Genomic DNA, 27,891 nt, shown 5'->3' with positions numbered 1-27,891 from the left:
TTTATCCACATCTTATTTTTTCAAACATTTTTCCAGGGAATAAAGCACAGAGTAGAGGTAATAGTTCCTGTGTCCACAATAAAAAGACAGTGGCAGCTGATAAACTGCAAAGAATGTTGTTATGACACAAACATACCACGTTTAAATGCAAAGAGTTTACTTCATTTTCTTGTTCAGTCAACATTTATCAGAGGTTCCTATGTTCCAGGTGCTGTGGTAAATACCAAGAGTACAGAGATGAATAAGGTGCTGCCTCACCAGGGGCTCCCAGCTTTTATTATATTTGGGGCATTAATCAAGCACTCAAGCATGCATTATCTCATTTAGTCCTTACACCAGTCTCACATGGGTGTGAATTATGGACCTCATTTTGCAAGTTAGGGACTTGTGGCTGAGAAAGGTGAAGTGATTTGTATAAGATCACACGGGCTTTGAGTTCAGGTCTTTGGAGCCCAAGTTCAGCCTATTCCCAGGGCTGCGCACAGCTACCTTTGATAAAACATCTCTGAAGCATTATAAATGTGCATCTGTCTACCACTTCCCTGGCCCAGCTATGGTGATATGCCTGGATCAACGGAGGAAGAGTAAAATGTCTTGGGGAGGAAAGCAAGGAGGATGGATCCTTTCAGTTCACTGTTCTCCTGCTAGAAAGACTTCCTCCCTGAGGACAGGGCCTTCTATTTTGGCTGTCATGTATAACCCTGGATTAGGAGGCAAAAAATATTCTATGTTCATATCCCCATCTTAGCCCCTGATTCACTGTGTGATCTTGGACAAATCACTTGACATCTCTGAGCCTCTGTTTTCCCATCTGTGACACAGGCTGTGCTATTGATTTCTATTTCCAAATGGTCAAAAAGCAGAAAATAGGGCGCAGAGTGGGCTTGTGAAGACCACAGGTGAATGGTGTGGCGAGAATGTCCTGCCTCTCCCAACAGCTCAGAGTGAATGGTGCACAGGTGGTCTCAGCCTGGTCCTTTCTTAAGAGTTGACCCCTTTCTTCTATCTTACTTATAGACAATTTTCCCTTTGACCTTTGGGAGAGGGCCCTGGATCTGCCCCCAGACTGATGACTGACAGCTTCCTTTTTCACTGCTGCTTTGAGCCTTCCTCGTCTCCCTACCTGCCATCCCTGGAGGCCCTCTGATCTGCTCTGGCTATTTATGGCACCTCCTGGGGGCCTGAATTCCTGGCTGGTCTCTGGCTCTCCTTTCCAAGTCATACCAGTTTACCCTGCTCACCCCAGAGTGCAACAACTAATCTGGGGGATCAGATGCCAGGAGCTTGACTCCTCTCCCTACAGCTGCCTCTAAACTCTTTAGGACTGGCACACCCCATCCCCAGTGTTAACCCTATTGGGTAAGGTTCTATTGATAGTCCCCGTCCTGCACAGGAGGATACTGGGCAGTAAGGTATTTCATTCAAGGTCACACGTGGAGTCAGTGGGGTGCTGGGATTTGAACCCAAATCTGTCAGCTCCCAAGTTCCATGCTTCTCCTACTGTGTCATATTCCCTGGAATTTAGTAACAAGGAGAGCGACATCCTGACATTGCCCTAAAATATTATGTAGGTTAACTCATTTATTCCTCACAAGGATGTTTGGGGTAGGTACTATTATTATCCTAATTTTTCTGGTGAGGAAATTGAGACCAGAGAGGTTAAGTGACTTGCCCAAGGTGATGCAGCTAGAGAGGGCAGAGCCATGTGCTTCCAGAGTCATGTTTTACCTCCTTCACCATTCAGTCTCAACTGCTGCCAGCACCCCTGAGGCCCAGCTCTGGGAGAAGGGAAGGACAGAGACCAGTGGGAGTTGAAGAGGCTGAGAAGGAGTTCTTGCAGGAAGAACAGACTCTAGGAAGTAACTGGTACATGAAGGTGTGTGTGTGTGTGTATGTGTGTGTATATATATCTGTGTGTTGGGGGTACAGGTTAAGAGACACCAGACAGCTAGTATCTGGGGACGGAAACCAAAATTGGAATCCTCCCATCCTGTCTCTGCCGGTCCTTGCCCCCTTCTTGTTGGGATGGCAGTGCCTGAAAGGAACTGGGTTAGGCCTGGGATGCACTGCAACATGCCTCTCCCTGTCCCATTTCCCACGGTCATTTCAGAAAACATTCAGAGATTCTAGGAGGTGGTTGAGAAGGAGAGGACAGGGTCAGGCACGGTTGTTCCTTGGATCTTGGCCGGACATGGAGCTGCCCTCATTGGGAAGGGAGCAGAGAGGCCAGGAGGGGGGCTGGTGGAAAATAGAAGCCTCACCAGAGGAAGGTTTAAATTCTCACTCCCTGAAAGAGGATACTTCAGGGATGCATTGATGGAGTTGGTGCTTTATGTGCAGGGACAGCTGGGACCCTAACAGTGCGTTGCCCCAGAGACCCAGCCCAGGCGTGCCTGCCCCTCCGGTCACTACTGAGACAAGGTACACAAACAACAGGCCTTGGGCACCAGACATCCCTCTGGAGGGCAGGAGGCTGCTTCCTCTAGCAACTGCTCTGTTGATGTAAACACGAGGTGTCCAGGGCTTTGAGCAGCCTTGGCCAGTGAAGAGGGGAGGGGGCCAAGGGTCTTCCAGAGTCTGAGGCTGGGATTGGAGAAGGCACCAGAATCACAGGGCAGGGCAGAGTTTACAGTCTTCTGTACAGGACACAATCCTTGCCTTGCCATGTGGGACATGCCACCCTGGGTAAAATGGTGACTCCCGGGACTTTAGTCCTGGTCACCATGGTTTCCATTCCAGTAACTACTCCTGGCACCACCCGGCTACTACGGCTGGCACTTTCAGTCTTTGAAGAAAGTGATCTGATAAGGATCATGTACATTAAGGTGACTAATAGTATTCCTCTTTGAAGGGGTGTTTGCAAGGCCAAAGAACCTACTGGGAGGAGGTGACAAACTACAGTCAACTTTTGAGAGGAGAATTTCAGCCCTTAAGATGAGAAATGTGTTGGAGTAGGTGCAAGTGGAAGAGCTAGGGGGATTTTTTGGTGCTTCTCTTAGCGGATAATCTCTATGTGGGCCGTGGGACCTTGGAAAGGGACAAATGAGGCCCTGATGAATATGACCGAGGCCCTGATATGACCAGGGATGGCTTCCCCTGGCTTCCATATCAGAAGAAGAGCCTAAATGTATGGAGTGTCCTCGACTTTGTAGGGGTTGGGGGAGAAGGAGTCTGGGAGGTGGGTAAATGTTTTGGCGGGCTCTACCTGAGGATAGAAGAGGAAGGTCGATGTCTGAGGAAGTTCTTAGCAAAGTTAGGCTTTGGACTGAGTACCTTGTGAGCTGCTGATGAGAATCAGTGGTAAAATCCTTAAAAGGATTGTGCGCTTGTTTTCTGGAACTACAAGAAAGGGAACCTCTGGGAAGACTCTGAAACTGGGCTTGGGGTGCAGGGGAACCCCAAGAGATAGAGCAGATGGTGGCCGTTCACAAAAGAAAAGAGACTTTGGAGCCCTGGCCCAGGACTGACAACATTCAGGGGCCTCCAGGCTTCTCCTATGCAGCAGCTCTACCTGCCTGTAGGTAGGAGGGGCCAGAGATGTGCAGAATAAATACATCCTGCCCTCTGTCCCGTTCCTAGCCCAGCTGACCAACCTTTGTCCACTGGGCATACACCTACCAGTCTGCCATCTCACCTAGCCCCTCTATGTCTCCATTCTGCAGAAATTGGCAAAGTGAGGAAGAGTGAAGGAAGAGTGAAGGTTTAGAGGAGGAAAGGATGGACTAGGATACAATAGAATGAGATATGACACCTCCTGGATCTGCTGTTTGACCTAGTGCCTCTGCAGCCACTGGACGGGAGATCTGCAGAGCCTTATGATCTTGTCTCTCTCCGACTCACCAAATCAGAGGCAAATGGAAAAATACTGCTTCAGAACAAAAATGTGCACACAATCTGAATGGTGGAATCCTGGGATACACTTGCAAAGAGAAGAGGCAGCTCCAAGTCGATTTAGGCACAGCTCTTAAGTAACAAGAGAGGAGGGCCAAAGGCAGGTGTCCACTAGGCTGGGCTCTGAACTGGGAAGTGGGTAAGGGGAAAGACAAGAGTCCCAGGAAGGTTGGGAGACTGTGGGATTAGAGGCTCCCTTCACCCAGGAACCAGGGAACTGGGGCAGAGGGGGATTTTAAGGACAACTTTGAAGTCAGAGGATAAGAGTTTGGAGTTGGGATTCTGCCCTTTCATGCTGAGTTTCTGCACATGGCCAAAAATCTCTAGCTTGGCTCATGGTGTATCAGGCAGTCATGCCAGCCCAGGGCTTGGGACACTGCCCAAATTAAGCTTTCTTCTAGGGCTAAGTCCAAAGCTAGAGGCATAGGTTAGTGGCTCCAGCTTGCCTTGGGGAGGTCAAAGTAATACCATAGGCATCGTACATCTTCATGGAGGTTCCGCCTAACTTCTAGAATTAGCTGGTAATGAATAAAATTGGTAGCAAATATTACAACGCATATATTATTATAAGATGATGATAATGGTAATGGAAGATAAAGTCTGGAGTACCCATTTGCCAAGATCACACAATGGTAGTAGAGCTGGGGTAAAAACCCATGTATTGTGGGTTCCTAGCCTATCCTCTGTCAATCAGTATTTATAGCTAAAAGTTGCACCAGGTTACCAGTTAATAGATAACAGAGTCAGTATCCAACCCCAGGTTGTTCTGACTCCATGGCCAGAACTGTAAATCACCATACCCTATTGCTCTCACTCCCCAAGATGATCTGATTTCATGGGTCTGGAGTCCCAACAAGTGTCTCAGGAGGTCTCTGGGGCACATTTTGAGAAGCAGTGCCCTGCAGCAACGGGTCTCAGTTTGGTTGCACATTAGAACCAGGAGTTTCCAAAATGATTAAAGCATTTCCGTTCTTTTTTCAGTTGTTTCAGAGTAGGGGTGGGGGTAGGGGTGGCGGCAGGGCGCTGGTCAGCATTTGTTTTTGAAGTATGACAATGTGTTCATCTGTTCATTAAATTAATCAACAAATAAAAACGTACAAGCACCTACTCTGTGCTCTGCCCTGCCCTGGGGCTGGAGATACAAAGGTGGGTGGGACACTGTGTCCTCCTGGGGTGCCTGTGACCTGACCCACTGGGCTGAGCATGTCCTTGGTGGAGGAGGGGAGGCTGCAGACTCCCTCTCTTGGGTGAGCTCTGGAAAGAGCCACTCCCCTTCTCAAATTATGCTGCCCTGCTGGCTTCTCACCTGAGAGCACACAGTTTGTTTCAGCTCTAAAACTCAGCTCACGAAACCTCAGATTGTCAAGGCTAAACGGGCCCTGATAAATGATCTGTGCCCAAAGCACTCAAACTAGCTAGCAGCTGACAGAAGTGCTCAGGAGGTTTTAAATCTAAAGATGCCAAGAGCCCACCCACAGCGTTCTCATTTATGGGTCTTGGGTGGGGTCTGAGGAATATGCATTTTTTAAAAAGCTCCATACAGCTGTGGTTCTCAGCCTTGGCTGCACCTGAGGAGGTCTCTGGAAGTTTTAAAAATGTTGATGCTCGGGCCTCCTCCCTGGAGAGGCTGATGAGGATTTTTAAACACTGCTGGTGATCCCATCATGCAGCAGGTGGAGACCCCCTACCGCAAGGTGTCTGGTGCAAGGTGTCTGGGTCTTCCAGCTGACCTTGTTAAAGATTTGAGGAGGCATACTCAGGGGCAGTCACTCCTTGCCATCATCAGGGCTTTGAAACAAGGACAGAAGAAAATCAGAGAAGGGAGGAGACAAAAATTAAAAAGCCACTAAGAAGGTTTAGAAAAAAAGCAAGATAGAAGGCTGAATAAGAAGCTCCTATGAATTCACCTGTCAGCACTCTGAGGCTTAATCTGTTTTTTTTTTTTTTTCAATGTTCTTTGCCTTATTCTAATAGTGATTAATTGATGTAAAATAAGAAAAGCATAGGAATGTATGAAAGCAAAAAAGAGGGTCTATAATCTTGTTTATCAGAGATGCATCACATATATATCATACAACCATAGTATATGTTATAACGAGATATTGCATCATAAATCTGATATATAAATTAATGTGTAATCTATATAACCTTAACATGTATAATTAGTACCCCCACTTTTTTTTGAGATGGAATCTCACTCTGTCGCCCGGGCTAGAGTACATTGGCATGATCTTGGCTCACTGCAACCTCCGCTTCCCCAGGTTCAAGTGAATCTCCTGCCTCAGCCTCCCAAGTAGCTGGGACTACAGGTGCGTACCACTGCGCCCGGCTAATTTTTGTGTTTTTAGAGACAGGGTTTCACCATGTTGGCCAGGCTGGTCTTGAACTCCTGACCTCGTGATCCACCTGCCTTGGCCTCCCAAAGTGCTGGGATTACAGGCATGAGCCACAGCGCCTGGCCCCCTAGTACCCTTTTTATAAAGTGTATTTTTCTGTTTTGGCTTTTTTGTCACTTTTTAAAAGCCTTTTGTTTTTCAGGCAATTAAACATCTGAGTGCTAAATCTTTATGCCAGGTGGGGAGGCATGTGAGTGGAGGCGAGCTTGTGTGCCCACCCCTCCCCCGTGGGCCTTCACACATTCATTCACGCACACACACTCACACACAGGTCCAGAAGCTTCTATCCCACTCTGGCGCCCTAGGCATCATATTATGCATTCAAATACACACTTCACATCATACCTTCAGAGTTACTAATAGGATTTTATTATTTAAGTGTAAAATCAGTTTCCCCCCTCTTTCCCATTTCTCTGATTTCTAAGGAAAAACGGCACCAGGGAACCCAGGAGGGTGATCCCATTGGGGTGAACCCTAGCTCCACAGCCCTGCTTGCAGACACTTCCTCCCTACCCTGGCCGTCCCTCCTCTCCCGTGCCCGAGGGCCTCAGTCGCTCTTCTCCGTGGGTTGAGGCTGGTGCACTGGACAAAGGCTGTCCCTCCACAGGTGGTAGGTGAGGGCTGAAGTCACGGTGAGCCAGGCTAGGTAGGGCAGCAGTAGCAGGGCAGCCAGTTTGTTGATCGGATGCCAGATCAGTGCTGTGCTCACCACCAGCCCATACAGCAGTAGCAGGTGCAGCAGGGCCTGGGCACAGGGGCCGGGGGTCAGCTGGCTGCCCAAGAACCAGCACCTCCACCTTTCTGCAGTACCCAGCCCAGCCACAAGCTAAGTCCCTGGGGCTCTGTGCACACCATGGAAGTGCAGAGAAGTCTGCCCATCCATTTACCTGCCTGCACTCAATTGCTCTGCCAAATTATGTGCTTCTGGGGCCAGATAGTTTCACCCTCTCCCACATTACTTCTGCTACTGATCCCCGTGTGCCTTACCAGACCAGGGTTGTGGACTGTGAAAAAGAGAACCAGGACAGCCCAGCTGATGGTGAGCTGAACAGCATAGAGGCCGAGAGGCAGGGCCAGGGGCCACCCCAAGCCCCCTCCCAGGTCCTTCCACACCAGGTAGGAGGCGTAGCTGTGGAGAGATGGTGGCAAAATCATTCAATGGGAGGTTCCATGGCGAATGGAGGAGGCTCTCTGGCATAAGGACTCTTGGATACCCTTGTGGGCTGAAATGGGGGCGAATGGGTCTAGGCATCATTTAAGGGCCAGGGAGGAAGTTGGTGGGAGGAGCTGGGCACAGCGAGGTTGGGGAGGGGCTGGGGAGACTTAGAGAGGGTGGAAGAAGGGCTAACTGGAACCCCAGGCAGGCGTAGAGGGTTTCTTACTTTCTGGAGGACCCACCATAAGAGGCAAGCCAAAGTGCCTGCCTTTGGAGGCCAATATATGGGAATAATTCAGATACAGGGGACTTGTTCCCACCCCATTGGGTACCAGGGCCATGTGTGAGAAACAAGTACTCACCCCACAACAGAGTAGATGGCTGTCTGTACAAGCAATAAGACTTTGTGGAGTGGGCACCAGGACAGCATCCTCGGGCCCTCACACCAACCAGCCATGTGATCACGAGTGAACAGCCAGACCAGGATGGGCCCCAGGTGGGGCAGGAGCACAAAGATGGCCCCTTGAAGCTGCATTCACCTTGAGGAGGCAAAATCTGGGGAGGCAGAGAACACGCTAGTGATCAGCCTTCCCCTGCGGCTCCTGGTCTGTCTCTGCCTCCTAACCTGACTCATTTCCTGGCCTGAGCCCCTCAGAGGAGGACTAGTCATGGAGGTCCTTCCTCTCTCCCTGGCCCAGCTCCAGTCCTGTACCTCTGAGCTCTCTCCAGCCCCAGGCCCCACCTTGCCCATCTCCTGGCTTCCATGGACTTCTTTTCTCCACAGCACTCCTCTGGCACTTGGAGGACACTGCCCAGCACTGGTAACTGCTTCTCAGTGAAAGACCTTCCTCTAAGTGCTTCTGACTCCTGGAGATAAGGTCCTGGGTGACCAGCTTTTCTGCCTCCCACAGTGGGCAGCACTTAGCCAGGTGTGTAGCTGGCCCTCACTGAGAACTGTTCTACCTAAGCTGATCTACCAACCTGGAAAGATCACAATCTGAAGGCAGGAGCCAGAGATTCCTGGGGGCTCTTTTCTAGTCACAAATACGGCAGCCCATCTGTCCCAGGCTTATCTCACCATACTAGACTGGCACACTCATGGGGCACACCCAGGCTTATCTCCTGCCCAAATTCAAACTTGGCCTGTTGACACTGTGGATTCCTTTTTCTGAACCTTTAGCTCTCTTCTACCCCTGGAGCCATGGGGGATGAACTTCCTGCTCCATCTTTCCATTCCCAGAGTGTCAGGATGTAAGCACAAGCGTTCAGGTTTCTTGTGGCCTGACTTTTCAAGGAAACAACTGCCTGGTCTTTGATTAAAAAGCTGCCATGCTGATTGGCATGTTGCTTTGCATGTCACTTGCATGTGGGACAATGTACAGACCTTCCTACAACCAAGGCCCCTTTTGACACAGAGTTTCATTCTTGTTGCCCAGGCTGGAGGGCAATGGTGCAATCTCGGTTCACTGTAACCTCCACCTCCCAAGTTCAAGTGATTCTCCTGTCTCAGCCTCCCTAGTAGCTGGGATTACAGGCATGCACCACCATGCCTGGCTAATTTTGTATTTTCAGTAGAGATGGGGTTTTGCCATGTTGGTCATGCTGGTCTCGAACTCCTGACCTCAGGTGATCCACCCACTTTGGCCTCCCAAAGTGCTGGGATTACAGGCGTGAGCCACTGTGCCCGGCCCTCATCCATCCTTTTCTGTCAAGGGTCAGGGACACTGGTCCTGGAGGATCTGGGACACAGCTGAGCAGTGCGCCCACCTGTGCATATTTCTACTTTTCTCTGCTCCTCACTGTCCATTTGCTCATCTTCTGCCTTCCTGTTTTTCTACATTTCTGTACAGTGGTGGAGGCCCCCTCCCTGCCCCTCCTTGCCCCCATCCTCTTTTCTCCTGACACCTGCCTCTCCCAGTACCTCCTTGTTCCCAGGCCTGTGCTCCCCTTACCTCTGGCAGCACACCTTCCTGGTGGGGGTCCTGACGACATATGATGTGTGGAAGGCAGAGGAGGGTGGGGCTGGGAGGAGGGTGGTGCTGGGAGGAGGGTGGAGTGGTACTCCCAGCTGGTCTGCCTTTCTCAGATGAGAAGGGTGGTGACACTGGCTGGGAAGTCCAAGTTGCTGTTTCATGGCCCCAAAGAGTTCCTCTCAGGAGGAGCCCCCCTGGCCTACTAGACCCTCCTTGGTGCCTGGCCTCTGGAGGCTACCCCTTGATGGAATGTTTGAGGGTTTGTGGTGAGGGTTTGACACTGAGAGACCTGGCCCTACTGTGACAGCTCAGCCCCCAGTTATAATGCTATTGATGCCTGTGGTCTCTGCATCCCATGAAACAGCTCTGTGGCCATGGGAGTGAGTGGTATGAGCCTTCAATTTCTCCAGGAGCCTCCTTATAATTGGGATTGTCCCCAGGAGTGGCAAGCACCAGCTTTGGAAGTGAGTTCATAATCCATGAACACAGCCCCTGGTTATAGCCTCCTGGTTGGCATGACCTTCCTGGCTTAGAACCCTAGCTTGACAGATCTTTCACAAACCCCTAGGACTTTATGTCTCAGAGGAGAAGGCAGCTGACAAGTGGAGGTGGGTGGGGAGTCAGGGAGGAGTGACCTGGCGCTCTGGCAGAAAGTCCTGCCTCCCAGCCTCCCTAAAGAGGGGTAGGGAAGAGTGTCCCTATCTGTTGGCAAAGTCCAGCCTCCTGTGTGACTCAAACAGAGCTTTGTTAAAGACAAACACCCCTACCCCACTCCCTTCGTTCCCTCTGAAAGTTCTGAGCACCCCTTCCTGGCTTGTCTTTAGGCATGAGGTCTGCTTCCCAGGTTGCCTGCTCTCTACCCATTCCTTTGATACATGTCTGCACTTTGGGGTACTGGGCTCTTATGGGAGGTTTATATCACCCTCTCACCTCCACCAGGGAAGGAAGCAGAGGGGAGGGGATTGCAGTCAGAGACAAGAGGCTAGAGAATTATTAACTGAGACAAAAGCAGAGGAAGTTACTTATTTTCTATGGGAGATGATAACTAGTGGCCTGGGGGTGTTCACCACGCCTCCTCAACTGCAGGAGGCCACACCCTGGTGATAACAGTTACCATCTATTGACCACCCATTCAGTGGTGGGCATTTTACATTTATTAGCTCAATAATGACAATTATTATCTCACACAAGGTATATATTTTTATCTGCATTTGACAGACAAGGGAATTGAGGGCAGAGGACTTAAGTAGCTTGCCCAATATTACATAGCCAACGTGTCGCTCACCTGGGCTCAGTGTCGGTCACTTGGATCCAAAATGCATCCTCTTCCCTCTCAACTTCTTCACTCATTCATTCAAGACATCTTTATTGAACACCTTCTATCTATCAGGCTGTACCAGGAGCTGAGGAGACAGCAGAAAACATGGGAAAAGTTCCTCTCCACAAGGAGTTTTCATTCTGTGGTGCCATCGCTCCTAGACAGAGTTTCTAAGAACTCGGAATGGCAAATGGCCCCAAAGTTCAGCTGTCTCCCAAGCGGTAGTGTTTCTGCCAACTTTGGGTGGGGGAAGTAGAAAGCACCTTGTGTAAGGAACAGCTATGGGTACATCTCAGGTACACCAGCAACTGGTGAGTCATTTACCCTCTCAGTGCCTCCATTATCTTCTCTGTGCAGGGAGCGGGTGGAACTAGATGCTCTCTAAGCTCCCTGGACCGGTTGCATTGGCATCAACTGGGAGCTTCTTTGAGCTGCAGAATCTCAGGCCCCACACTAGACCTACAGAATCAGAGCCTTCATTTTAACAAGATCTCCCAGGTGACTGCGGTGCACATTATAGTTTAAGAAACTCAGATGAAGGTTCCCTCCTCCTCCTGTCTGCCTTTCTAATTTAATAATAGCCTCTGGCTGGGGACAGCCACTCACCAGCAGAGGGCACTGTAGGGAGGGGTTTCAAGGTGCAGCACCTACACCCAGGTTGTCTCCCTCCCTCCCTCCTTCCTTGCAGACCTAGACTGGCAAGTTCACTGACTTCTGGGATCCTCAGCTACTCCCTTACCTGGGCTGGACTTTGCCAATAGAGAGGGACATTCTCCCTCACCCCTCTTTAGGGCAGCTGGGAGGCAGGACTCTGCCAGGAAATGCCAGGACACTCCTGCCTGGATTCCCCACCCACCTCCACTTGTCTGCTGGCCTGTCGGCTGGGTCTGGCTGATCCGTTTCTCAGAGAAGGAATTGGACCAGCCAACAGCCTCTAAGAGCACCTAGACGGTAAGGTGAGCACCCCCTTGGGGCAGCTGGAGAGGGCATGGGCATTGCAATGGGGTTACCTGGAGCTCCAGGGAGGAGCCAGACCAGCTCAGCCTGCCTGCTGGAGTGTAGGGACCCTCTGCTGGAGGAGGGGAGGAAAATGGGACTTGGCCAATGGGTATGAGGACCACTGGGATAATCTGTGTCCTACGGAAATGTCTACTATACTAACAAATGCTGTTCATGACTTGTGTTTGGACCATCCATCCCAGTACTTATGTTCTGCAGTCACTGGACATCTATCAGGCATTGGGGAGGCACAGGGAGAACCAGTGAAGTGGAGGAAGGGTTGAGAGTTTTCTTAAAGGGTATGAGCAGAACTTTGCAGCAGGAATTTGGATCTTTGTGCTGGAGGATGCAACTGCCTAGGGACAGGTGATGGCGGCATTCTAAAGAACTCTTGTTTCAGGGACCCGCTATCCAGGGTGATCTGGGGTCTGGGGCAAGACAAACTGGAGGAGTGGGTAATGAGGAGTCCAGCATGGCGTTGGGAAGCTCCAAGTCACACTTGAATGGCTGCAGTGCTATAGATGCCATTCAACCAGACTCGGGACCTTTCCCCATTCTGGGGCCACAGGGAGGATGGAGTGAGGGCCAGGGCAGCCTGGAAGAGCTGTCAGCCTGGGAGACCTGGGGCTGGCCCAGGAGGAGTTTTCCTGCTTCAGGCCAGGTAAAGGAGTGAGCTCCCATGAGAGGCCCAGTGGGGCTTTGGGAGTGGTGCGCGCCAACTTCTCCAGGGTCAGAGGGTGAGCCAGGGGACTCTGCTGCACCACCCAGTGAGGTGCACCTCACTGGGGATCTGGACTCTGGTCTTTGGTGGCCCCAGGAAGGTTACTGCTGTGTAACCGAGGTGGGGCCCCTCCTTTCATCCCTTTAGCTATTCCATCCCCTGCCACTGGTGCCTTGGTAGGTGGGGATGTGGTGTGATGGGGTGAGTATTACCACAGAACTGAGGATGTACCTTTAGGTCCTTCTATTTGTTTTTACTTCACTTTTGCTTCTTTCTCTTCCAACTTTATTTCTTCTAGAGAAGGAAAGGAAGATACTTGGGAAAAAAGAAGGGGTGGAGAGAGAAAGGGGGTGTCTCTGGAAGGGTGTTCATCTTCGCTCCTCCTTCCTGCCTGTCTTCAGTTGTTTAGTAATTCCCTGTCCATCCTCACTGTGGGGAGAAAGCTCGGATTCCTTATCTGTGAAATGGGGATAAAAATAACACCTCACTCCTAAGGCTCCTGTGAGGATGAGATGAGACAAGCCGTGGAGAGAGCTTTAACACAGTGGCACTGAGTAAAGCTCTGCCAATGTTAGCTATTGTTATTACAGTTGGAATTACAATTATTACTAATGTGAAAGAACCAAAAGGAATGATGGGACATCAAGGGTAGCTTGCTGCTCCAACCCCCTTCTCATCAGCTTTGGGGCACTGCCAATTCACCTGGTTCACCTGTGTGCCCTCTAAGAGGCCTGGTTGAAAAAGGCTAGTGCATTGTCTGTCAGGTTGGCTCTTTAGGCAAAGAGAACAATGCCAATCCCCCGCTTCTTATTCATGCTTTCCGTGAGGACATGGAGGAAACAGGTACTGCCCCAGTCTTCAATCCTGAGGATACAGTGGAGGTTTTGCCCCAGTCTAAGAGGCACTAGGAAGAGGCTTTAGTGTTCATGGTCCTGGGGATGGAAGGAAGAAGGTGGGCCAAGCCTCAGTTCCAGGTGGGTAGTGCAAGTGAAGGGCATAGGGAGGACTGGACACTGGAAGCTCTTCCATTGCAGTCTCTAGTGAGTTATCCAGAGGGGCCTCCCAGGGCTCTGAAGGAGGACGTTGTGCCTCACAGAACTCAGCTACCAAGCCAATGAATTCCATTCCTGCAGAAGCTTCTTGAGAGCGGAATAAGACGTCATCTTTGGCAGGATTGAACTTCCCACAGTGTCCGACACACAGCCAGTGCTTAGAAAATGTTCATTTGAGTGGGAAAATCACACATGACAGCACATAATCAAGAATGACTCAGCATGGTGGGATGGCTATGGAGAGAGATTTTGTGAGCTGGAGGCTGTCAAAGGCTGGTGCGCCAGCGGGAGGCACTATTGAATGGGAGGGTCCACATAGGGAGAAGAAACAAGTGGGGAGAGCAAGTGAGTGGAGAAACAGAAAACGGCATGAGCAAAAGCCAGAGGCTAGAATTAAGCAGGTGTGGGGAGCCTGAGCAGGCTGCAGGGCAGGGGTGTTGGAAATTGTAGGGGCTGGAAGAGGGGAAGTAGGAGGAGGCGGAGGTGGGTTCTGGAGGGCCTCAGGAAGAGCTTCTGGGAAGTCTCACCCTGTGGCCTGGCTGGGTAGCCAGGTGAGCAGGAGGTGAGTGTTTGCTTTTGCCCTGCCTCATTCCAGCTTCACTGTAGGCTCGCATCTTTGTTTTTCATCTTCTTCTTCTTCTTCTTTTTTTTTTTTTTGCTTCCAGTTTTAGCTTTTGTTACTCTTGTATGTCGCCTGTCCCTGTGAGCTACCTTCAGGCCTTTCTGGCAGAAGGAGGGGCATAAAGAAACACATACATTTGGACAGTGCTTTCTCATCTACAAATACTTTTCACATGACCTTATGCCATCCTCACAATTACCCAAAGAGGCACTTTTTCCCCACTTTTAAAAGCTTCAGAAAAGAATTACAAAGGTAATACAAACTACATGCTTGATGTGAAAAATTCAAAGTACAGAGAAAAGGATTTTAAAAAATACAGAGTTTTTGTTCACACCTTCCACTGTCTCAATTTGTCACGACTCATGGGAATAGTTTGGGGGTGTGTCCTTCCAGACCTGCACAGTCTAAGACCAGACTCATTAGTACACATGGCTACTAGGCACTTGAAATACAGCCAGTCCCAGGTGAGCTGTTCTATTCATATAAATTACACATGGATTTCAAAGATTGGGTATGAAAGAAGAAAGTAAAAATATCTCATACTTTTATATTGATTGCCTGTTGAAATAACATTTTGAATATATTGGGTTAAATAAAATGTGTTAATTTCTCCTGTTTCTTCTTTTTAATATGGCCATCAGGAAATTTAAAATTACATGTGTAGTTCACATTATATTTTTATTGTACACCACTGCTCCAGACCTTTCTCTATACCTTTACATTTACATATATAACCCATAAATACGTATTTATATGCAGTTTTGTTTTTCACATTAATGAGCTCAGAATATTTTCTCTCTCTGCGACTTGCTTTTTCCACTTACAGATTTTTTTGTATCAGCATTTGTAGATCAAGGTAGATATTTGGACAGATGAGGAAACTGAGGTACATTAAGCAATATTGAGGCAGGAGGAGGAATTTGATTCCAGGCCAGATGGAAAACTGGCTGAAACAGGGAAGAGGCACCAAAAGCACCTCTCCATAAGACATGCCCACCAGTGCCATGACAGTTTACCACTGCCATGGCAATGCCTGGAAGTTACTGCCCCTTTCCATGGCAGTGACCCAAAGCTACCACCCCTTTTTCTAGAAATTTCTGAATAACCCGCCCCTTATTGCATGTAGTTAAAAGTGGACATAAATATGCTGGCAGAAATGCCCCCAAGCTGCTACCCTGGGCACACTACCTAGGGTTAGCCCTGCTCTGCAAGGAGCATACCTCTGCTGCTGCTATACGCTGCCACTTCAGGGAAAGTTGCTGTCTAACACCACTGACTCACCCTTGAATTCTTTCCTAGGTGAAGCCACAAACCCTCCCAGGCTAAGCCCCAGTTTTGGGCCTGTCCTGCCTTACATCAATATGATAAAACTTACCCAGCCACAGTGACCAAGGTGGCATTTGAACTCATGTTCTCTAACTGTAAACCCAAGCTCACTCTGCTTCAGAGCAGTTCACAGAGAGTCAGGGTAGGTTCTCGAGTAAGAGAGACAGGTTAAAAGAATTGGTGTGACTAAAGTTTGCAGGGTGCACTGGAATGAAGACAACTTGCAACTATGTGGAAGTCAAGCCTTGACCTCCACAACTTTAAAGAGCTTACCCTGACACTGACCCCTTCTTCCCCACCAGACCTTTGGCTTTGGCTGGCACAGGGGTGAAGGAGAGCCAGCAGCATTGAGTGACTGGGCAAATGAGCCTCCAGGAGAGTTCATTCCAACCCTCCCAGTTCCTACTGCTGGTGGGGGTCCCGGTGGCAAGTGTCCTCCTTCTGGCCCAGTGCCTTCGATGGCACTGCCCTAGAAGGCTACTGGGGGCCTGCTGGATGCCGAATGGTCAAGAGGAACCAGTGTCCCAGCCTACCCCTCCACCAGAAAATGAGGTCTCAAGGCAGCACCTGCCAGCCACACTGCCAGAGATGGCTGCCTTCTATCAGGAGCTGCACACACCCACTCAAGGCCAGACCATGGTCCGCCAGTTGATGCACAAGCTGTTGGTGTTTTCGGCTCGAGAGGTGGATCATCGCGGCGGTTGCCTGATGCTCCAGGATGCAGGCATTTCCTTGCTCATCCCACCAGGTAACAGCTCCTGGCTCTCTTCTCCACATACAGTTGCTCAGACTGTACATTAGGTCACCACATCTGAGGGAGCAATGTTCATAGACACCTTTTACTTCTGATAATTGTTGTATTGTGAGTATAGTTTTATTGACTTCAGGGATGGACATATTACATATCTTTTAGGACAACTTCCTGGCAGGTGGAAGTAAAGTGCCTTGTTCTAATGAATCAGTATGCTGGGACAATTCTTCAGTAAAGGGAGGCAAGAGCACCATTTGCAAATTCACGCTAGGCACACTATGGGCTAGCAAAAGTCTGGGTGGAAAGGGGAGTGTCTTGCTTAGGGTTACACTACAAGCCAGCTCCACAGTCATCTTACTCTTGTTCATACCACCGCCCTGTGTGCCCTGCTGGGGACGTCTCTCCTGGGCTCCTGCCCCACCTCCTTTCTCTCTGGCCTGGCCTCTTTCAGGGGCAGGGGTGTGCCTGCTTACCAGGCCCATCTCATCTCTCCCTGTCCTCTCCAGGTGCTGTGACTGTGGGCCGCCAGGAGCGGGTGTCTTTGATACTGGTGTGGGACCTTTCGGACGCCCCATCACTGTCCCGAGCCCAGGGGCTGGTAAGCCCTGTGGTGGCATGTGGCCCCCATGGGGCCTCCTTCCTGAAGCCTTGTACTCTCACGTTCAAACACTGTGCCCAGCAGCCCAGCCATGCTCGTACCTACAGCAGCAACACTGCCCTGCTCGACGCCAAGGTATGGAGGCCCCTGGGGCGGCCAGGGGCCCATGCCTCCCGGGACGAGTGTCGCATCCACCTCTCCCACTTCAGGTAGGCACATGCCATTGGCCTGTCTTCCCACACCCATCTCTCTGGGGACTGTCTTTCCTGCCCACTTTCTCTGTCTGTGTTATCTTCAGCTCTCTGTATAGAAGATGGTCTGCAAATCCTTTATCCCCTGGTGACCCTTTCTGGCCCCTCTGTCCTAATGTCTGTAGCAGTTTTTCTCACACTAATCATGTCCAGGACTGCAAATCCCACCGCTGTATCTGTCTGTCTGGAAGTGTCTGACTCAGCCCCATCTCTCCATCTAGAAGGGACCTGTCCTTCTCCACCTCTATCTCTCAAATTATCTCTCTCTACTCTGTGCCTCTTTCAGGACTATCCCCAAACTTAGTGCCAGTTCTGTAAGACTCCATTCCATCTTTGTCCTTCATCTCTTTGTCTTTCTAGAGTCTTAGGTCCTCTGCCTCCCAGCCTCCTTCCCACCCATTGACAGGAGTAGAGCCATGTGCAGGTGCACTCTCAAGCATGGTCACCCTGAGCCCACTTTCCCTCTTTCCCCTGCCAGCTCTCCTCCCCATTCAGTCACCAGTCACCATGATGTACTCACTTTTCATCCCCCCCAACCAGTTCCTCCCTAAGTGCTCCCCTCGAGTGCTCTCCGAACCTCCTTGAAGGCCCCACAGAGGCCCCTCAGGTGGCAGGAGGCTGGTGGCAGTGTGCTGGTGTCTTAGCCTTCCCTGCACATGAGTGCCTGCCAATGGCTCCCTCTGCAGTCTCTACACCTGTGTGATGGAGGCACCTGTGGGGCGCGAAGCCCGCAAATGGCTGCAGCTGGCCGTATTCTGCTCACCGCTGGTACCAGGACAGTCCCACCTGCAGCTGCGTATCTACTTCCTCAACAACACGCCCTGTGCCCTGCAGTGGGCACTGACCAACGAGCAGCCCTATGGTGGGCGCCTGCGTGGGCCCTGCCAGCTCTTCGACTTCAGTGGGGCCAGGGGTGACCAGTGCCTGAAGCTCAAGTACATCTCAGAGGGTGAGGAGGCAGTGGCCTGTGGGACAGGATGATCAGGAGTCCCACAGGAATGAAGGGTTCTGGGCCTCCCCTAGACATGTGGAGATTTGGGGACCCCAAGTCTCTCTCTCTTTTTTTTTTTTTTCCCTGAGTTGGAGTTTTGCTCTGTTGCCCAGGCTGGAGTGCAGTGACATGATCTTGGCTCACGGCAACCTCCGCCTCCTGGGTTCAAGTTATTCTCCTGCCCCAGTCTCCTGAGTAGCTGCAATTACAGGTGCACACCACCACAGCTGGCTAATTTTTTTGTATTTTTAGTAGAGACAGGGTTTCATCATGTTGTCCAGGCTGTCTCGAACTCCTGACCTCAAGTAATCTGCCCATCTCGGCCTCCCAAAGTGTTGGGATTACAGGTGTGAGCCACTGCACCAGGCCCCAAGTCTCTCTGTGACCTCTGGGCCAGCAGTAGCCTCATGGAGCCCCCAGGACTTTGACCACTCTGCTGTCTACTGAGCCCTTGCCACTCACTCCTAGGACAGGGTGATGCCAGGTGGGAGGCGGGAAGGAGAGGGGTTATACCCCACAGAAGCAGGAAGGGATGGAAGGCTTTTACAGTGCAAGGGCCCTCTTGGGGTCCCTGCCCAGGCTCTGGGGATTCCCATCCCCTTGAGACCCTCCTGCCTTTGTTCTGTCCTCATGCCTCCCCACAGCCCCCTTCAATACTTGTGGAGGGCCTCACTCTCTGAGGCCCTCTCCTCTCTGCCTACTCGCCAGGTTGGGAGAATGTGGATGATAGCAGTTGCCAGCTGGTTCCCCATCTCCACATCTGGCATGGAAAGTGCCCATTCCGCTCCTTCTGCTTCCGGAGAAAAGCAGGTAGTCCAGAAGCCCTGAGTGTACCTTCTCCCCTCTCTTTTCCCCTCCCGTCTCCTCTTCTCCCCTCCCAGTAACCTGGAGCTCTGCAGACCCTCATGCAGCCATGCACACAGACCTTCCCTGAAAGGCCAGGAGCCACACATATCTTTGCAGAGAGAAAAATGGAGTGTTGGACCCCAGCTTCTTCAGATTTTCCAAGTCTTACTATAGAGTCCCTTACCTTCTCCTCCTCTTACCCCAGGCCATTTCCTCACTCACTGGCCATGCTCTCACCTTCTCTTTATAGCCAATGAGAATGAGGACTGTTCAGCACTAACCAATGAGATCATTGTCACCATGCACACCTTCCAGGATGTGAGTTGGAGCTGAGGGGCAGAGGAAGGGCAGGGCCTGGGGGGACTCCTAGGCAAAGTGGGCGCAGGGTATGGTGCCCAGTAACTATGGTCTTAATCACATAGGTAAAGACGGCATTTTCCATAGAGACCCCATACCTCAGATCATCTGGGCTCCAAGTTACCCTCATCCCTGACTCTCCTTGTCTATTGGTGGATGAATCCAGCGGGAGGCTAAAAGAACCAAACCCTAGTTTAACCCCTTCTCCCAACTCAGAGAACTGGGGCATCAAGTTGATACGGTTTCTTTCTAGGTTGATTGTCTACATTTGAGAGATGATGTTTTGTATCTTCAGTGTGGGATTTGAGAGATGATGTTTTGTATTTTCAGTGTGGGAAGTGACCAGGAAGAGGGTCTTGAGTAGGCAGGATGGGAGTTAGGTATCTCTTCTCTCCTGCTGCACCAAGGGAAGATGCGAAGAAATCAGAGTTGAGAGTCTTTGGGGAACCATAGTGGCACCTTATTGGAGGGCAGGCGGATACCCTGTTGTCATTTGGAGAAGAGGCAGGGAAGGTTGGAATGGAGGAAGGGAAACATATGGCTGAGATCAGTGTCTCTATGGTTGGATGACCTCCCACTGCACCACGGCCCCTCCCAGGATTTCCCCTGGTGGCTCAGGATGCATCCTGTTTGGTCTTCATGTCCCAGTTCCCAGAGAGCTCAGTGGGCAAACATAAGGCTGAAGGTGGGGTTCTGAAGTCAGGGAGACAGCGGGTAGAGGGTGCTGGGTGTAGTGGGGTTGTATCTCCTGGTAAGGTGGCTCTGAGTGACAGACTGAAGGAGAGACATGAGGAATGGAGGTAGGACTCCAGCTTATTACTCAAGGGGATGCCTTGTGACCCCTAAGTATGTTCCCTGCCCTGTGTTGACTCAGGGCTTGGAGACCAAGTATATGGAAATCCTCAGATTCCAGGCATCAGAGGAAGAATCCTGGGCAGCGCCGCCCCCTGTCTCCCAGTCGCCCCCATGCAATAGGTGAGACGGGGGTTGCTTGGGCTGTTGCTTGGGGGATGTTGGGTTCCTACCCTGGCACCCACAGGGTGACTACAGCATTTACGGTGTATATGGGAGAACCAGAGTGGGTCTGTTTGTCCCTTTCTTCCAAGAACACCTTTTTCCCTGCCTCAGGCTGCCCCCAGAGCTCTTTGAGCAGCTGCAGATGTTGTTGGAGCCAAACAGCATCACAGGAAATGACTGGCGCAAACTAGCCTCTCACCTGGGGCTTTGTGGCATGAAGATCCGGTAGGAAGAGGGGATGTCTGTGGATGGTAGAGGAGGGTGGGCTGGGGCGGGGGTCCTCAGGACACTCTGGAGACTGGATCACAGGCAAGGGAGTGACTTAAAAGTCAGAGAATGGCTACTCTCCATCCTATTTCCCATAAAAGGGCAGCTCTATTAATCACTGTATCATCAGTATCTAGAATGATGCCTGGTGCATAGTAGGTGCTCAATTAACATTTAATAGTGAATCCATTAACATGGAAGTTATTTGGTACATGTTGAGTGCTTGCCATGCTATGCCCTGAGAAGGAGAAAGATAGATTATAGGATAATGTGTGTAAAGCATGTAGCAGGGTGCCTGACACTTGTTAATTCAATAAATGTTAGCAATAATGGTGACAGTGCAGTCATGATCCCTGTCAAGGAACTCAGAAAGCAGTAGAATACTGAGCTAAGCTCCAGAAACTACACTATGAGTACAGCAGTCAGGGAAGACTTTATCCAGGTGATGGGGCTAGAGCTGGACCCTGAAAACAGGGTGGATTTTTATTTATTATTATTATTATTATTATTATTTGAGATGGAGTCTTGCTCCGTTGCCCAGGCTGGAGTGCAGTGGCACAATCTTGGCTCACTGCAACCTCCGCCTCCCGGGTTCAAGTAATTCTCCTGCCTCAGCCTCCCAAGTAGCTGGGATTGCAGGCATGTGCCACCACGTCCAGCTAATTTTTGTATTTTTAGTAGAGACGGGGTTTCATCAGGTTGGCCAGGCTGGTCTCCAACTATAGGGTGGATTTTTAAATCATTCATTTCAGCATTTTACCATTATGCCTGGAAACTGTACTAAGCACTGTGATACAAGAGGAATGAGGCATGGTCCCAGCACCTAGGAGCGCACACACTAGTAAGGGGTTCAGAGAGCTTGAAAAATAAAGGCAAGTGTTCCTTGTGCCTTCCTGTAAGAATCCAGTATTGTATAACACATCGAAGAGAGACAGAAAACAGCTTAAGCAAGAATAATAATGAACTGTGGGCGTTATGACCGGAAGTCTGAACTAAGGGGTGCAGAATGGTCTCTTCCACCTGGGAGGGGTGAACTAGAAAGGGCTTCAGGGAGGAAGTGATGGAGGAGATCAGCCATTCTGTTTTGGGGAGCAGCAGAGGTGGCTGTGGGTGTAGTGTTTGCAAGGCGAGAAAGGGAGAGGCCTGAGCTAAGGAGGTTCAGGATGGGAGAAAGGAGAGAAAGCATAAAGACAGGGCAAGGCCAGGTGCTGGATGAGCTGGAAAGGCTCATGGAGCATGGACTGGTTAGGAGGTGAGAGACTGGAAGGTTTTTGTGGACGGGAGGTTCGTGATAAAAAGCCATGGTTTATGGCAACTGTTTCCTGAGCAGGATGTTGTGGCCTAGGAGATAGGGAGGAAGGAGGGAGTTAGGAGGCTAGGGGGAGGCTAGGGCAGTATTTGGAGTAGGGGAGGTAGAGAAGGCAATTACAGCACATCAGAGCTGGAGCAAACTTAGAGGTCCTCTTATCTAAGCCCTCAGTTTAATGAGAGGAAACTGAAGCCTAGAGAAGAGGAGGGCTCAGAGAGTTAGCCTCCAGGCGAGGACAATCTCAAGTTTCAAGGGCCTGGGGCTTCCCACCCCCGTCCCCTGAAAGGCAAGCAAGAGCAGGACGAGGACAAAAGCTACAGGGTAGGGGAGGGATGGACCTCGTGCTGCGCAGCCCAGGGAACCTGCAGCAGGGAAGGAGCCCCTCCCTGCTCCTTCCCCCTTCTCCTCCTCCCCTGCCTCGGGCCAGGTTCCTGTCCTGTCAGCGCAGCCCCGCAGCGGCCATCCTGGAGTTTTTTGAGGAGCAGAACGGCAGCCTGCAGGAGCTGCACTACCTCATGACCGTCATGGAGCGGCTAGACTGCGCCTCCGCCATCCAGAACTACCTGAGCGGGACACACGGCGGCAGCCCAGGCCCCGAGCACCGGGGCGCCCGGTATAACCAGGGCCTGGAGCTGGACGAGAAGCTCTGAGCGCCCAGCGGGCAGGGCTGGAGGAGGTGTAGGGGCGAGAGGGGTTGTTCCCCCACGCCTATGAGGGACACAGCAGCTGTTCCTGGCTGTGCCCACCACCCTTCCCAGAACCCTCGGACGGTGCCCGGGGCTGCACGCGAGGCCGGAGAGTCCTCGCCAGCCTCCCAGCAGCAGGCGCGCCCTTCGGGACGCGATCTGTCCCGCGTACGGGTCCCCTCCTGGCCGGCAGAGGGCGCAGGAGCCCAGGAGATGGCCTCAGCGTGGCCGGGCTGTCGAAAATGAGCAGGGGACGGCCACGGTCCCCGCGTGCACTTTAGGGGCGGGCGGTCAGGCCCCAAGTATTCACTGAGCGCTCAGGAAGACCGGACATTGGGCTGGTGTCATGAAGAATACTGGAATATAGGAGGCAGGGACTGGAGCCCTGACAAGCACACAGTTCTTTTGCAGGAGTCAAGATGTTCTCATAGCAGCCAGGGGCAAACTCGAAAACAGCCCTGACCTGTGGTTAGGGGATGTGTGTGTGGCTTTAGGAGCTGAGACGGGAAGAGCTGAGTGCGGGCTGGAGCAGCGAGAATGCTTCACGGAGGATATTGGGGAGAGACGATTTGACTTGCTGAGTGGTTTGTAGATCTTTAGGTGCGGGAGGTGCGGGTGGCTGGACTTAAGGTAGGAGCCGAGAGTGGGCATGGGAGCCCAGCCCCATGGGTGTGAGGCCTGGGTAGGACGAGGTTTCCCGGCTAGGCACGCCTGGCTGTCTGCCTCTGCCCCTGCTAACTTCCTTTGTCTCTTTATCCTCCTGCTCAGGTCTTGTCTTCCCCTCTCTCTGCCATTTTCTCTATCAGAAAACATTAAAGCTTAGTAGAAACTTCAAGATGATCATTCTGGCCCAACCCTTTTATCTCTTTATCTCCAACGGTGTGCGTTTTAAGTCTCTCTGACTTGGTTTTTCTGTCCCTATCTCCCACAGTTGTTCTGCCTCTGCACCTGTGTTTCTGTTTCTCGCTCTCTTAGATCTTTTTGTTTCTGCCTAGTCTCTGTGCCCTGTCTTTGTTTCTTTCTCTGTCTGAAACCCTCCCTCTTTTCCCTTCAGGCATATGTCTCTAAACCAATGTTATGAGTCAAAGACTGTTGAAAGAGACAGGGCTACTCTAGGAATGGATGGGTGGGGATATTTTCCCCATGCATTAAGATCCAGTTTAGGGTCAGGAAATAAAGGATAGGGATGAAAGAGCACCCTATTCAGTCAGCAGATACTTATTCAGCACCTACTATGTGTTAGATACTGTATACAAAAGATATGAATGGGCTGGGTCCTGAACAGAGAATAAAGGGTTTGACTCTATTCTGGAAATTCTTTTGTTTGCAAACAGGTGTTGTTAATTTGTTCAAAGGCAGGCAAACAATCTCTCTGGCAACACAATTTTCTTCTGTATTTAATTAAAAAATATTAAAGCTTTTTTTCTATGATGAATGATAAAATATGAAAATTGCCTTTCTTTGTTACTAACTGTATTTTGCTCAGATTGGCAAATTTGGATGTGAGTATGAATGATTTTATTTGGTAAAATTGTACCTATGGGGATGGGTTGGAGGGAAGCATTTTGTAGACTGTGCTTCCGGTATGAAAATTATCTGGGTCCCGCATGGTAAGTCAGGGAGGTTCCCTTCTTTTCTGTTAGATGCAAGCCTTCAGAAGCAGGCCCTTCCATCCCTTCCCTGTTCCCCCAGTGCCACCTGTCCTCTGCTACCCTTCTCATCTGTCCTCCTTACCCCACTGGGGACTGCCAGTCACGCCAGATTAGTGCCTCAGCCTTTTCCCCCTTCACTTAGCTCAGGATTGAACTGTGCAGTAGCCTGGCACTGTTTCGCCAAAGACATCATTGTGTTCCTTCCAACCCTGGAAAAAATCATTTTAAGAGTTTCACGTCTCCTGGAGTTGCAAATAGAAGCCACAGAGATTCCTGTGATGAGAATAGAATGCTTTCTGGCCCCAACTCCAATTTCTCAAAATGGGTTTCCAGTGCTGGCAAAGGGAGGCTTGGAAATCCTGGGGTAGTTGCAGGCTGAGTGATTCCTGTAAGGCAGACCCTTCCTTTCTCACATCAAACGCAGCTGGCATATTATGTATTGGCACCTAATGCTGAGAGATGGTGTGCCCCACTGGGTATCAGCAGACTTAACATTTAGCCCTGACTCATACTAACTAGAACAGCTCTTCTTTTGGGCTTTAAACTCTTCCTTGGAATGAAGCTACCATGTTAGAGGCTGTCCCAGGGCCTTTGGTTTCATAGACTTATGCAGAGGTGGCACACTGGTCACCCAAGGAATGTTCACTTGGGGATTTTTTTTTTTTTTCTTTTTTAGTTGTCTTCAAATAGAACAATTGATCACTGCTTGTGGCCTTACTTCCAGCCCTTTCCCTGATAAAGAGTTGCCTAAATCACCTGCCTAAAAACACCACATTTGTGACTTCTGCTCTTTCACATGTTGCAGAGGCCTACATCTGCACTTCCTCCTGCTGGATTTGGAGTCTGGGGAAAGGGGTTGGGGAAATGAAAGGGTAAGGTTGGGCCTAGGTCTGTGGGGTTGGAGCCTCTAGCGCTCAAAGCAAATATGTGTCCTCGGCATCCCCTTTGACCACTGAGCAATATTTATGCTAATGTTCAGATCTGTGCTAACAGAAATTCAATGAAAGCCACATATATAATTTTACATTTTCTAGTAGTCACACTGAAAATTGTAAATAGAAACAGGTGAAGTCAACTTTAATAAGTTTTGTTTAACCTAATATATTTAGAATATTATTTCCACATGTAGTCAACATAACATTAATAGTATATTTTACATTCTTTTTTATATTAAGTATTTGGAATCTGGGGTATACTTTGCAATTACAGCACATCTCAATTTGTATGCTAATTTTTCATCGGAAAGATTTCATCTGTATTCAGCTTTTATACAATTTATAACTAAAACGTACATTTACAGACACAAATTAAACAAGCCAAAAGTTTTCCAAAAATGGAATTAGGTATCAGTTTTTAAATTTTAGTTCACTGAGATAAAATAAAAATTCAGTGCCTCAATTGCACTAGCCACATTTCAGTTGTTGAGTGGCCATGTGTGGCTAGTGGGTACTGTTAATGGACAGCACAGATCTGGGTTAGGAATCCAGCTGGGTATAACTTTACAGTGTACTTGACCATTTACTTATTTGTTAATTCATCAAACATTTGCTGAATACCTACTCTGTGCTAAGCCCTGCACAAATTGTTGGTGATACATATCCAATGAAGAAGAGCATTCTTGTTTTGTAGGAGCTCCTGGGAAGCTGGGAGTCAGAAGGAAGGACACTTTCCTCCCATCCTTCTTTGTACCTGACTCAAGAAGGTAATGGGAGATGAGGTTCAGGCCGATACTCTGTGTTGCAGAAATGACTCACACTGCAGCCTGCTGTAGAGGCAGTAGATTCAGGTACATCAGTGTTCCTGGCTTACCTAGTACATCAAGTGGGTTGTTGGTTGATGACAATAGGATTCACTCTGGCTAGTTGAGGCAGATGGGATTTATTAAAGGAAACTGAAAGACAAACAATCATTTGGAGGGCGGAGAAATAGATTTGGGGTAAAGTTTCCAGGAACAATGCCCTAAACTGTACTGTAGGACTAGATCATGGAGGGAAACTGGTATTATTTTGGCTGCTGCTACTGAGCACTGGACACCAGGAACTTGACTTTATTACAGCCACTCCTGCTACCACCACTGATGCTATCTCTGAGTCAGGAACCAGACTTTACCACCACTTTTTTTTTTTTTTTTTTTTTTGAGACGGAATCTTGCTCTGTTGCCAGGCTGGAGTGCAATGACACGATCTTGGCTCACTGCAACCTCCGCCTCCCAGGTTCAAGCAATTCTTCTGCCTCAGCCTCCCAAGTAGCTGGGATTACAGGCGTGCGGCACCACGCCCAGCTAATTTTTGTATTTTTACTACAGACGGGGTTTCACCATGTTGGTCAGGATGGTCTCGCTCTCTTGACCTCATGATCGGCCCACCTCGGCCTCCCCTAAAGTGCTGGGATTACAGGCGTGATCCACTGTGCCTGGTCCCTCACCACCACTTCTGAAAGCTCAGGCCTCTTCTGCCTTCCATGCCAGTAAAAACAGAAGCTCCATGCACTGCCTGCTCTTTACGCAACTCACTTCTAAATCAAATCTCTAGTGCTGGCCTTGGGTTGTGAGAGCTCAGACCACATGCCTGAATCCTAGCTGCAAAGACACCTGGAAGCTCTGAAATCTGACTGGAACTCTGACTTCAATATCAGGGAAATGGGACTTACTACATGAGAATATCCCCAAATATGGGAAAGCTACTCAAAAGTTGACGAGAAGCCACAAATAAGACAGACGTCTACTACAGTCAGAGTGTGGTCATGCTGTAGCCTCAGGCAGCAAATTCCCTTCTCAAGAATAGCCATGCACTCAGTAGGTGCTGTATCAAGGTTCTGGCAGAGAGTAGACTGAGGATGTGCTATGGATTGAATGTTTGTATACCCCTAAAATTCATATGATAAAATCCTAACCCTCAATAAGATGGTATTAGGAAGTTGGCCTTTAAGAGGTAATTAGGTCATGAAGGTGGAGCCCTCATGAATGGCATTAGCGCCCTTATAAGAAGAGAGACAGGAGAGTTTGCTTCCTTTCTCTCTGCTTTTTATCACATGGGCACACACAATGAGAAGATGGTGGTCTGAGAACCAGGAAGAGGGCCCTCACCAGACACCAGTCAGAACCTTGATACGGTGCCTGTGTAAGATCACTGACCTTCAGAATCTTCTCAGTAAAGCATGCCTGCACACATTCCTTAGGATGACTCTCATGCCAATACACACAAATGTGATCCTGTAACCCAGGCTTAGACCATGACATGGTTTAGAAGTGCTATGGTCTGACAACAAGCTCACCAACAGTGGCGAATTGGTTCGCTCCATGCCTTCTCCAGCCCCTGTGCCTCCCTGTACTGCAGAGGCTGAAAACTAAAACGACGTTTCCCAGACTTCTTGGCAGATGGGGATCTAGATATGCTTAGGTTCAGCCAATCAACTGGACTCATGCAGGACTTTTGATTTGGAATATGGAAGGAAGATTTGGAATAATGGAGGGAGTTGAACAGGGCATGAAGCTGGTGCTCATTTTGAGGAGCTAGAGTGGTCAGCAGCTGTGGCAGCAGCTGGCCTTAGTGGCAAGTTGCATGCATAGTTTGGGGTGTTAATATGAAATTCAACTTGGAGTATATCCCTACAGCATTTCCAGTGATTTGTGAACTATCTATCTGGGCTCCATAATGTATTGTTTGTGCTTAAACTAGCCAGAGAGGGACTACATAGTATAAAACAAAGACCT

At 49.9% G+C, this 27,891-nt stretch overlaps 2 protein-coding genes across 4 annotated transcripts; one reads left to right on the top strand and one right to left on the bottom strand.

Annotated features, from left to right (window-relative positions):
- The first annotated feature begins 24 nt into the window (after nucleotides 1-24).
- UNC5CL (unc-5 family C-terminal like) lies at nucleotides 25-23,964 on the top strand. The gene is made up of 9 exons (XM_030929368.1): nucleotides 25-1,876; nucleotides 15,757-16,202; nucleotides 16,712-17,012; nucleotides 17,741-18,003; nucleotides 18,754-18,855; nucleotides 19,142-19,209; nucleotides 20,123-20,223; nucleotides 20,377-20,490; nucleotides 22,269-23,964. Exons 2-9 carry the CDS (start codon nucleotides 15,818-15,820, stop codon nucleotides 22,489-22,491), a joined length of 1,557 nt encoding a protein of 518 aa, XP_030785228.1. The 5' UTR covers nucleotides 25-1,876; nucleotides 15,757-15,817; the 3' UTR covers nucleotides 22,492-23,964.
- Nucleotides 6,634-9,498, bottom strand: TSPO2 (translocator protein 2). 3 transcript variants are annotated; one of them, XM_030929369.1, is made up of 4 exons: nucleotides 9,396-9,498; nucleotides 7,806-7,998; nucleotides 7,275-7,416; nucleotides 6,634-7,032 (listed from the first exon to the last, which is right to left on the bottom strand). In XM_030929369.1, the coding sequence occupies exons 2-4, from the start codon at nucleotides 7,976-7,978 to the stop codon at nucleotides 6,835-6,837; spliced, it is 513 nt and encodes a 170-aa protein (XP_030785229.1). In that variant the 5' UTR covers nucleotides 7,979-7,998; nucleotides 9,396-9,498; the 3' UTR covers nucleotides 6,634-6,834. The 3 variants fall into 3 exon arrangements, with proteins under 3 accessions (XP_030785229.1, XP_010388046.1, XP_030785230.1); XM_010389744.2 differs by lacking the exon at nucleotides 9,396-9,498 and adding an exon at nucleotides 8,186-8,503; XM_030929370.1 differs by lacking the exon at nucleotides 9,396-9,498 and adding an exon at nucleotides 8,425-8,473.
- Nucleotides 23,965-27,891: the final 3,927 nt, after the last annotated feature.

Source organism: Rhinopithecus roxellana, chromosome 4, assembly GCF_007565055.1.
Source record: "Rhinopithecus roxellana isolate Shanxi Qingling chromosome 4, ASM756505v1, whole genome shotgun sequence".
NCBI lineage: Eukaryota > Metazoa > Chordata > Mammalia > Primates > Cercopithecidae > Rhinopithecus > Rhinopithecus roxellana.
Note: the sequence above shows the minus strand (reverse complement) of the source record. Positions and strands in the feature narration are given on the sequence as shown.

Bases quoted from the DNA above. Each gene is read 5' to 3' on its own strand.
- UNC5CL (XM_030929368.1), top strand. From the start codon at position 15,818: ATGAGCCTCCAGGAGAGTTCATTCCAACCCTCCCAGTTCCTACTGCTG. The intron at 16,203-16,711 runs GTAACAGCTCCT...TGTCCTCTCCAG, and splicing joins TTCCTTGCTCATCCCACCAG to GTGCTGTGACTGTGGGCCGC. The intron at 19,210-20,122 runs GTGAGTTGGAGC...GTGTTGACTCAG, and splicing joins CCATGCACACCTTCCAGGAT to GGCTTGGAGACCAAGTATAT.
- TSPO2 (XM_030929369.1), bottom strand. From the start codon at position 7,978: ATGCAGCTTCAAGGGGCCATCTTTGTGCTCCTGCCCCACCTGGGGCCC. The intron at 7,417-7,805 runs GTGAGTACTTGT...ATCTCTCCACAG, and splicing joins GCCATCTACTCTGTTGTGGG to CTACGCCTCCTACCTGGTGT. The intron at 7,033-7,274 runs GTAAGGCACACG...CCCTGTGCCCAG, and splicing joins CAGTCCACAACCCTGGTCTG to GCCCTGCTGCACCTGCTACT.